The 10094-nt window shown below is 38.7% G+C and overlaps 1 protein-coding gene across 1 annotated transcript in view; it reads right to left on the bottom strand.

The window, feature by feature from the left end:
- Positions 1 to 8339, bottom strand: part of scrt (scratch) — a 36821-nt gene extending 28482 nt beyond the window's left edge. The window contains exons 1-2 of the mRNA XM_015316332.2: positions 6590 to 8339; positions 387 to 1104 (exon numbers count right to left, since the gene is read on the bottom strand). Of these exons, the coding sequence (XP_015171818.2) occupies positions 387 to 1104; positions 6590 to 6971 (1100 nt within the window). The 5' untranslated portion in view covers positions 6972 to 8339. The remainder of the gene's footprint in view (positions 1 to 386; positions 1105 to 6589) is intronic.
- Positions 8340 to 10094: the final 1755 nt, after the last annotated feature.

Genomic DNA, 10094 nt, shown 5'->3' with positions numbered 1-10094 from the left:
CTGTGGATTATTTTCCTTTCATTAAATTCTAATTAATTGTAGGTTATTTTTTTGTTTTTTGTTTTAAATCTAAATTCGAATAAATCATCGATTATTGTAACCATAATCAGTCTGGTATTATTTGTATCAAGAATTTATCATATTATAGACATTATGTGAAAAGTATCCTATTTTAAATGATTAGATTTATCACATTAACGGAATCAAAGGATTTAAATGAAAAATACATGAATACTTTGGCAGAGAATTATCAACGATATCGATGTTAATACGTAAAAATGAAAATAGGTCACTGTATATATATATAGTACAACGTGTTAAATCGGAATATAAGCTGAGAGTTTGGCAAAAAGGAAGAACATTATCTTAAAGATAAGATCACTCACCCGTCCCTTCCATTGCAATTTCCAGAAACGTTGCCTTCCGCGGTGGCAGGAGATTGAGGTTGTGGTGGCGCATGTTCTTGCTGACGAAGCTGAGCATTTTGAGATGTGGGTACTGGTACCAAAACGGAAACTGGTATTGGATGGGGCGACGGTGGTCTTTGTAATTGTTGCGTCGGTTGTTGTTGTTGCTGTTGTTGTTGTTGTTGTTGTTGAGGTGGTGGTGGTGGTGGTGGTGGTTGCGGGGGTGGTGTTGGTTGTTGCAATTGAACAACTGTGGCAACGTTGGGTTGCGTTTGAGTCGGTTGGGGTGCCGAAAGAGTATGAATAAAAACTGAATGAGTGGGTGCTGCTGGCGAAGCACTCAAATCAAGAATTGCCTGTGCCGCTGATAAATCTTCCTCGGCCGAAGTACGAATTTCAGTAGTTGGTTGAAGACTATAGGGCCGATATATGTCCTTTTTCTTCGGTGGTAAGGATAATGCGGTACCGGTGCTGGTAAAACACATGGATAAGCTTTTTCTCGGTGGTAAATTGTGAGTTGTCGATGTAACGATAGGCGTTGGTGCTGGTTGCAAGGAAGCACCGTCGCTCGAGACAACTGGTTGTATATCCTGTGGGGGTGGGGAGGGTACCACTGGTTGTGCCAATTCTGCAGCTGATCGTAATGTTGCATATTTTGGCGGTTCTTCGTGACTTATCCATGCTTCGTGCGTATAACCTAAAAAATAATAATAACAATACGGGAAACAATTTACGATTAATATACCATTAAAATTCACCCCGTTCACATCATGTGGAAATGGAAATAAATCGAGGATTATATATATATATATAATGAGTTTTTAATTGGGTTTGAATCTTGGATATGTTTTTACGCTTTTGAAATAAAGACAAAGCTGCGTTACTCTATAACAAAACAAGATTTATATTTACAATATTTACAACATTTAAAGTTTTTATCTTATAATTAGCCTTTATCACTTTCTTTGTGGAAGATATTTCTCACATTACCTATCCTCCCACTATTCCCTATCGTCATATATATCTACCGATGTCGCTAACTGTTACCTCCAGTATTATATATAATATAAATACTAAATTAATTATACTAAAGAAAAGCGCTTTAAAACTGACATGGTTTTCTTTCTATATATATATATAACACACATACGAAAATGGAAAAAAAGGTGATCGAGGATTAAAGGGAACGTTGATCCTAAGGTAAAGCGCAAGCGCGCAAAAACCTTTAAAGGTGTATCAAGTAAACGGTAAAGAGGGTGACATGAATATTTGAGCCACACTGAATCATTCTTCAACGGAGCAGCATTTCATTTCCTGCCTGTCGCATGCGCCAGCTGTTTCCTCCATGTGCTACCATTACCACCGGGTAATACCGAGGGACCTCAAAACGAGAGAAGGTGGAGGGCAGAGAAGAGAGAGAAGGGTGAAATATCGAGGAAACGTAGACATACTTGAATTAGGGTTTTGCAACTGGTAGTAGATAATGCAACGTGTAATTAGAAATATTTCTATCAATTTATTTTTCTTCTTTCTCTTTTCAATTAATCCCAAGCATCATTTTTCTTAAGGATATTTTTTCATCGACAATTATCATTGAAAATTCTCTTCATCAATTCGAACTTATCAATTTGTGAATCACGATCAAAAAACCTACAACTACTTACGACTTTAGACGTCCTATCATTTGGCCCAAAGTGATCGATATTGTTAATACCACACAAGCATAAAAGGGTACGATAAATGAATGTACGTTCGTTCACGACGTAAAACCGCTCGTTAAGAGGGTTAAAACTTGATCGATCGATCGTTGTTGTCTTAATGATTGAGATTTTAAATCCGAAAAGTTTTTATCGCAACCAAAAACAAAAAAAAACCAACAGGTAAAATGGCACAAGTTTTTTTCCTAAGCGATAAAAAAGAAAGATTTTACGGAAAAAGAGAAAGATAAGGAAGAAAGATATAAAGAGAAAGAGAGAAAGAGAGAGAGAGAGAGAACCATAAAAGAGAAGGCAAACAACAAGCAAAAAATATCGCAAAAAAGGGATGACTCGTCTGGATGAGGGTTAGCAGTGGTAGTAAAAAAGAAGAGGAAGAAAAATAAGGGGGTGTGGGGTGGGGGTGGGTTATGTGGGTGGTAAAGGATGTATCGGCACGCGCATATCGGCACGACGAGTTCTTCGGAAGGCACACGATAGCAATAAATCAGAAAAGTGTGTTGCCGATCGATCAGCGACCGCGCATCTATTATTGGTTGGAATAAAAGGAAGTCAATATCCAGAGAAGAAGACAGTGGGCTGTGTCTGGAAGTACCTACGTTTCATCAACGAGCTTGCAAAAAAAGAATAAGAGTGGGAGAGAGAAAGAAATAGAGTGAAACGGTAAAAGAATAAGAGAGAGAGAGAGAGAGAGAGAGAGAGACAGAAGATATGTTGAAGAGAGTATGAAAGAAAGAGAGGGCAAAAATGAGATAGAAAGAGATAGAAGATATTTTGAAGAGAGTCAAAGAGAGAAAAAGAAAGTAAGAGAGAGAGAGAGAGAGAGAGAGAGAAGTAGAATGAGAGAAGAATAAGTATGGGGATGAGGAGGAGGTGGAGGAGGAGGAAAGGGGGGTTAGGTGAGAACAACGGTAAAGAGGGGGGATATGAAATTGAGGAGAAGGGGTAGAAAAGGGGTGAGTTTGAGAGAGAGAGAGAGATAGAGAGAGAGAGTGAGAGAAGAATACAGAAGCCGAGGGAAGCAGAGAAAGGGACGGAATCGATAATATCGGATGAACACTTTCTTGCGCACCGGTTCTGTTCACTTGAGTTTATCCAAACGATGGAGATTCGATTTTATTTTTTCTTTATTTGTCTTTTTGAATGAGTAACATAAAAATGAAGAAGAGAAGAAGAGGATAGGTAGTAGATAGGTCGAAAATTAGAAAGGAGTATTCTTTTTTTTTCTTTCTTTTTTTTGTAGAAGTGTAGAATGCTCCGGTCAAATTTCAAGTAACAGAACACTAGTGAAATAAAAGTGAATGTTTGCAGTTATTATCAATGATCCATAGAACCCACGTGAGATTTTTATCGCGTTAGACAGTAATTGAAGTTTGAAAAAGAAAGTTTTCTCCTGGGGATTTCTGATAAAAAGTTTTTTTCTTTTTTTTTTCTCAAGTAGGGGAAAATTGGACGATGATTATTTTAAGGGTAATAATTGATTTGTCTTGAAGGTATGACTCTGCTAATGCAATAATTGAAATAATTTTTATCTCGATTTGATACAAATGTAATTAGAAAATGTTGATGGAATTTAAAAAAAAAATAAATAAAATTGATTAAATTGGGTTACATTTTGATACCACGTTATACGTGAATGGTTTTTTATTTAGTAATTTTAAATAACACGAATTAACTGTGTTCTGAATAAATTTCACGGAGTTACAATATATTTCAAGGAAAATTGAATAAACAAACGTCATGATTCGTTTATTAAAATTTGACACGTAGTTTAAATTGAAATATAAATTCATCTCGCAACAAGTTGTTTCTCTCGCGATGTGTGTTTCCTCGTTATTGTAAATATTCAAGAAAAACACATGAAACTGAAGGTTATCGATTGTTTGTTAAAATTTATGGTTACTTGAATTCATCATAGAAAATGTGTAAACGATTGTTTGAACTATTCTTAAATTATCCTGGCTCATGATAAAATTTAAAGATCAAAGATTGTAAACACTTTCGATATAAAATTCAGTGCAAACACTGAGAAAGAACTTGTTCAACAGCTTAGAATCGAAAAATCTACAATTCTTGTAATCTCACATGCAACACGAACAATCCAAAAGGTAGGAAAATAATTGTTCAATGAAATGGCCACAAATTTCATTGCCTAGTTGGCGAGGCAAAACTATGAAGACATTAAAGTGACGTATTACGGTTGAAAATAAGAACAGGATTTATTTTGAAATGATCATGGCTGAATTTCGATCAGTTAGCTAACATCAAACCCACAATGAAATATCCACGGACCCAAAGATTTGTTTTGTTTTTGCTGAGATGTGACAGGCAGGGGTGTATTACGAGATGTTGAATTTGATTGAAATAATCAATGTTTAACGTTATCGTAATCAATTAGAACATTCTAATAACAATTTGATGGAAAAGCGACCATCTGTTGCATTAAATCAACGAAAAGTGATTCTTCAACACGACGATGCTCGGTTTCACGTTGCTTTTGATGTAAAACAAAAGCTGTTGGAACTCATATGGGATGTTTACTCATATTCAGCGTATTCACCGGACTTGGGTCCGTCGGATTATCATCTATTCCGTTTAATGCAACACGATCTGAAGGATACACGTTTCGCAAACTACGAAGAAGTTTAAAAATTGGTTGCTGAATGGGTCAACTCGAAAAAGAAGCGTGGAATCCAATTGCTATCATAAAAATGGGAAATACTTTGATTAATGTATTTGTTCATTTTGTTATTGAAATAAATAAAACGATATCGATGTAATCATTAGAAGTAATTATTGACGATAGTTTACAGTGTTTTTGGATAGAATAAAATGAGATTATGAAAACCCCTACGAAATATGTGTCAGTGTTATGAACGTAGATATACATAAACAATTTCGCAAGCTATTTTTCATATTATAATTTAGATAAAATAAAACATGATTACGTAACATTGATTCAAATCAATTTAAACTTTAATTATTAATCCTTAAAATTGCACAATCAAATAAATCAAACCATTCCTTAGCCTTAATTGCAAACACCTGATGAATCATCCAAGATTATCAAAATGAAATAGATATTGAAAACAACAAAATAAAGCAAACAAAAATAATTTAAAAAAATATGACAAAAATCAAAGGAATACGTATATAGTTACATAAAAAAAAAAAATCTCAAGATAATCTTTTATTGGGATAACTCGGAAACGGGTGTGTCTCTCCACGTTGAATGACTATGCGTTCGTGTTAGTGCGACGCATGTCCAGAATTTCGTCGAATCATCCTTGACGACGATCGAGAACTATCCACGATCCACGAGCAACCCCACATTCCTTCGATATAGCACGCTAATAATGACCTTCTTCTTTATATTGTTATGTATTCAATTTATTGTTAAAGATGTATCTATAGTTAAATGTAAATTAACAAAATAGAAAAGAAATTGTGAAAGAAAAAGAGAAATAAATAGAACTAGGATGAGAAAAAGTGTATGAGAGAGAAAGAGAGAGAGACAGAAAGAAAGTGGTGGGGGTGGTAGGAGGGGGAAGGGGAAACATTACATGGAAGAGAATCACGCCATTGTTACGACAGTTTCTGTCCACTACTGCAATCTTTCTATAGCATGCACAACCACCCCAGCGGGCGTGTCACGTACAGTCTCTCTCTTCTCTTCTCTTCTCTTCTCTTCTCTTCTCTTCGTTCTAACAATCCACGAATTTCAAAGTTCTTTTTTTTCGAGAGAGAGAGAGAAAAAGAAAGAGAAAGGTTGAATAGAAGAAGAAAATAATAAAGAAAAAAATGAGGAAAAAAAATGAGTGAAAATGAACACAAAGAAAGGGGTTGGGGGGTGGGGGGTGGGTCCAGCACAAACGAATATTTTTCCAGCCATAATCTCAAATGATAAGTCGAATAAAAAGAAAAAGAATAAGGAAAAAAAAATATAGAAACGTGTGGGCGTGGCATTGATAAAGATGTAAAAAGAAAAAAAAGTAGTAGTAGAGAAGAGGATAGAAAGATAAAATAAATGGTATAGAAGGGAAATAATAGATTAGGAGATATTTTTGAATGATTTGTGCTTTTTGTGCATAGCTTGGTAAAAGAATATCGATTGGTATAACAAAGGTATATAACATATAGCATAGCATAAACCGTAGAAGCGGTTAAGAGAGACTGAAAAGCGATCGAAATTACGTAACAGGCGGTCGAGCTCGTCGAACAACTTTAACCAAATAGATGATAACAATGCTTGGTTCTATTTGAAAACCTTTGTCCAATCTCTGTTTAAACTATCTTTAAACTACTTTACTATTCCTTTTTTTTTATTCATTAACGTGAAACACTTGACAGATTATTTTCTCAGCCTCTTTTGATTGGAATTTCAATTGTTTATTTGGTTGAAATGTTGTTTAGAAAATAAATCATTGATTGAATGATTAATATGATAAATCATGAAATTAGACTCACCGTGATAATAAAGTGCACCAGAAGCATTCAAAGGTGGTGGACTTGGCGCGGTAGCACCAGCAGTAGGACTGTGCGGACCCCAACAGGTTTGCTGATGATCGACGACCTGCCTGTTATCGGTATCCCCAACGACGTCGATCTCCTCATCTTCAGGCTCATGATGATGCCTGTGATGTTTCTTGTCCATGACCAAATTGGAATTTGTTGTTCTTTGAAGATCATGTTCGTTGTTGATATTATTATTAACGTGTTCCTGTTCAATACCGATCGATCCGTTTTGTTCATGTTGTTGTTGTTGCTGTTGTTGTTGTTGTTGAGGATCATCGAGCCGATCTGGCCAGGGATAAGCCTTCCATTTCTTGGCCATGAGGCAACGCGGCATATTGAGAAGGCGGCAGCTCAAGCCCACGAGGTTTCTTGTTATTACGAATAATCTTGTAATAATTTACGATCCAATTTCTTCTTGTCAAAATGAAGAATAAGAAGAAGGAGAAGAAGGAGAAAATTACGAGGAAGAGAATAAATAATAAAATGATTATTATGCGTGGAATATTCCCAACACCGGCGGCACCCAACGTAACACCCACAATAAACGCAACACCTCTTGATGCACCCGCGAAAACGCTCGACGACGACAATCACGGTGACGACGGCACCGTCTTCAGGAACGTCCCAGCACAATTCGTCGTCGACGTCGTCGTAACGGCGCCGACGTCTCCGTCGCGGCCTTCCGTCGCTCACTGGTGTCGTCGTAGGACAAGGAGGACCACCTTCGTAACCGTACTTCTTTCTTTTCTTTCCTTTGTCCTCTTTGTCGTCGTCGAGCTCCTCGCGGATGCGGATGACGGCGGATCGGGCCTTCCTCAAAGCTCCCGGCCACACCGGCTTCGTCTTTTCTGCCTGACGCTGGTGGAAGATCTGCAGCCTCGTCATGGGCACGGCGAGGGCAGCTCCTTAACCGGATGCACCGCCACCATGCCAGCCCAAACTCTAGCTCAAGCTCGTTCCCTCTCACTCTCTAATATTTCACCCCCTCTCTCTCTCTCTCTCTCTCTTACCCTATTTATCTCCAACACCCTCTTTCTCGTGCCCCCGCCCTTTCGGAAAACTACTATCCGAATGTTTAACTAAATCGTTACAATACTTTATATATCATCGTCCCTGATTAACACCAATCCCAGTTATCCATTCTAACTTTTCTTCTGTCCTTTCCTTCCTTCCTTCCTTCCTTCTTTCCTTCGTTTCAACTTGCTTTTGCTATTGCTTGTGCTTTTGGTGACGTACTCCGTCACACGCGCAATGACAGTGTGGGGTGGCTTCGAATATGACAACGACGAAGACGGGGTGCGACTGTTGGTCTGCCACTGCGCCCCTACCAGATACACCCCTCCACCACCAGAGCTCACGCTTTTTATTCACGTCCTTCTTCTTCTTCCTCTTTTGCTACTACTACTACTACTACTCTTCCACCCTTCTTCTTCTTCTTCTCCTTACACCGAAACACGCGAACAACGTTTACTCTCCTTCTCGCAATAAGAGTGAAAGAAGAAGAGACGACTAGTACGGCACCCCTGTCGTCCCTCCGTTGCGGCTGCTATCAAGTCGAGAACGTTGGGAGAGGGCGCCACCATCGTCCCTGTTCTATCGTTACTGCTGATACTACTACTACTAATACCTGGTGGTGGTTGTTAGGGGTAATGGTGGTAGTGGTACCATCACCACACAGTGGTAGTGGAGGAGGTAGTGGTGTTGCTGCTGCTACTGCTGCTACTGCTGCTGCTGCTGCTGATCCATGCTAGAAAGAAAGAAAGACAGAATGATAGAGAGAGAGTAAGAGGAAAGGAGGGTAAAGAGAAAGAGAAAGAGCTTGTCTGCGCAACCCCTCGAGGGTGCCACGATATGGTAGTGCTCTTCGATTCCTGCAACAAGCACGAGGGCTAGCACGACGACGCAACCCAGAAGCCCGTTTGCGTGTATACCTCTCTCTCTCTCTCTCTCTCTCTCTCTTTCTATGTATGCTGAATATAACTCGTGCTAGTGAGAGCCGGCACGCTTCCACGCCAGAAAGAAAAGGACAGAGAGAGAGAGAGAGAGAAAGAAAGGGAAAAAAATGAAAACAGGAACTATCCTCGTGTGTGCCATCACTGGCGTAAAGAGTTCTTCATGCGACTCATGCGAATACCTTAACTCTTTTATTTATCTGTCTCTCTTTTTCTCTTTCTCTTTTTTTTGTTTGATCTTCAACCAGGAGATTCGTGTAACACGCAGTTGGATCAAATAAAAAAGACAAAAAACAATTTTAATCGAGGGATCGCTCTGATCATGTCATTTGTATTGTATACACACTTATTTACATACTTACATCCAATCTAGATAAAGATTTATTTTTTTTTGTTCCTTTTGAAATATTAAACGAAAGGTGAGATTGAGGTTCTCGAAGGCCACCGAACTCTCTCTCTCTCTCTCTCTCTCTCTCTCTCTCTCTGGCACGCGTTTCCATCATAAATTTTCTTTCACCACGACGATGAAAGTTTATAAAACGGGGGGTAGATAGTAAGGGGCAGGAGAAGGAGGAGGTTGATAGGGGGTAGATACCCGAATCGCTGCGTCACTGTCACGCGCCAATGGGTGTGTATTCTAAGGGTCGCCACCCCCTAACTCCCTCCCTCCCTCTTCTCCTTCCACCCTTAGCCGCGTGCCAACTCTATTTAACTGACATTCGATTCTAGACTTCATTTCTCTTTTTTTTTATTTCAAGATTTTCGTCTTTTATCGCTAAAACCGAAAAAAAATCTCGAATATAACTTTCTTTGATTAATTCGTAGGAATATCGGACTAGCTCGTGACTAATCAGTTTAGAATCGGTAACGCGAAGTTGAAATCGATTTAACAATCCCCCATCTATTACCAAACTCTACTAACTGTTTAGCCGATGGTATTAGGAAACTAAAAAAGTGACAGCTGTAGCTGTAATACGTCAGAGTTCTTAGGTTTGGTTCAAGTCTGGCGTGTAAATGCGAATAGAGTGCGCGGGTGGTAATCCTTATGGGAAGAAGATTGGCCGCGTACGAATAGTATAGAAATTGTGTTTGACGGTAGTCGGGGAACAGTGATAGTATAAGGATGTCAAGTCAGCCTGTAAAACCAAGGAAAAGGGTAGATGTCTATCCCTCTGTTAAAAAGAAACCAAGAGAATCGAGGTGGACGAGAGTGGAAATGACAGTACGTGTGTGTGTGTGCCTTTGTATATACGCATGCACGTACATGTATCTGTATATGTATACGTGTGTATGTAAGCATTGATGAATATACGTGTAAGTAGTGTACTATTTTTTCTATGTGTTTGTGTATGTGTGTGTGGCCGTACTTACACGCATATACATTAATACAAATGCACACCCCACTTACATATACATATTACACACATGGGACAAAAGCAACGTACGTACGTACGTACGATGGGGATTGAAGAAGAGCAAGGGGAAAGAAAACACGGTGGTCGCAC

The sequence above is a fragment of the Polistes dominula genome, unplaced genomic scaffold (assembly GCF_049000335.1).
Source record: "Polistes dominula isolate Pdom_NZ unplaced genomic scaffold, Pdom_raw_medaka contig_77, whole genome shotgun sequence".
Lineage (NCBI taxonomy): Eukaryota > Metazoa > Arthropoda > Insecta > Hymenoptera > Vespidae > Polistes > Polistes dominula.
This window is presented reverse-complemented; position numbering and strand designations above follow the sequence as displayed.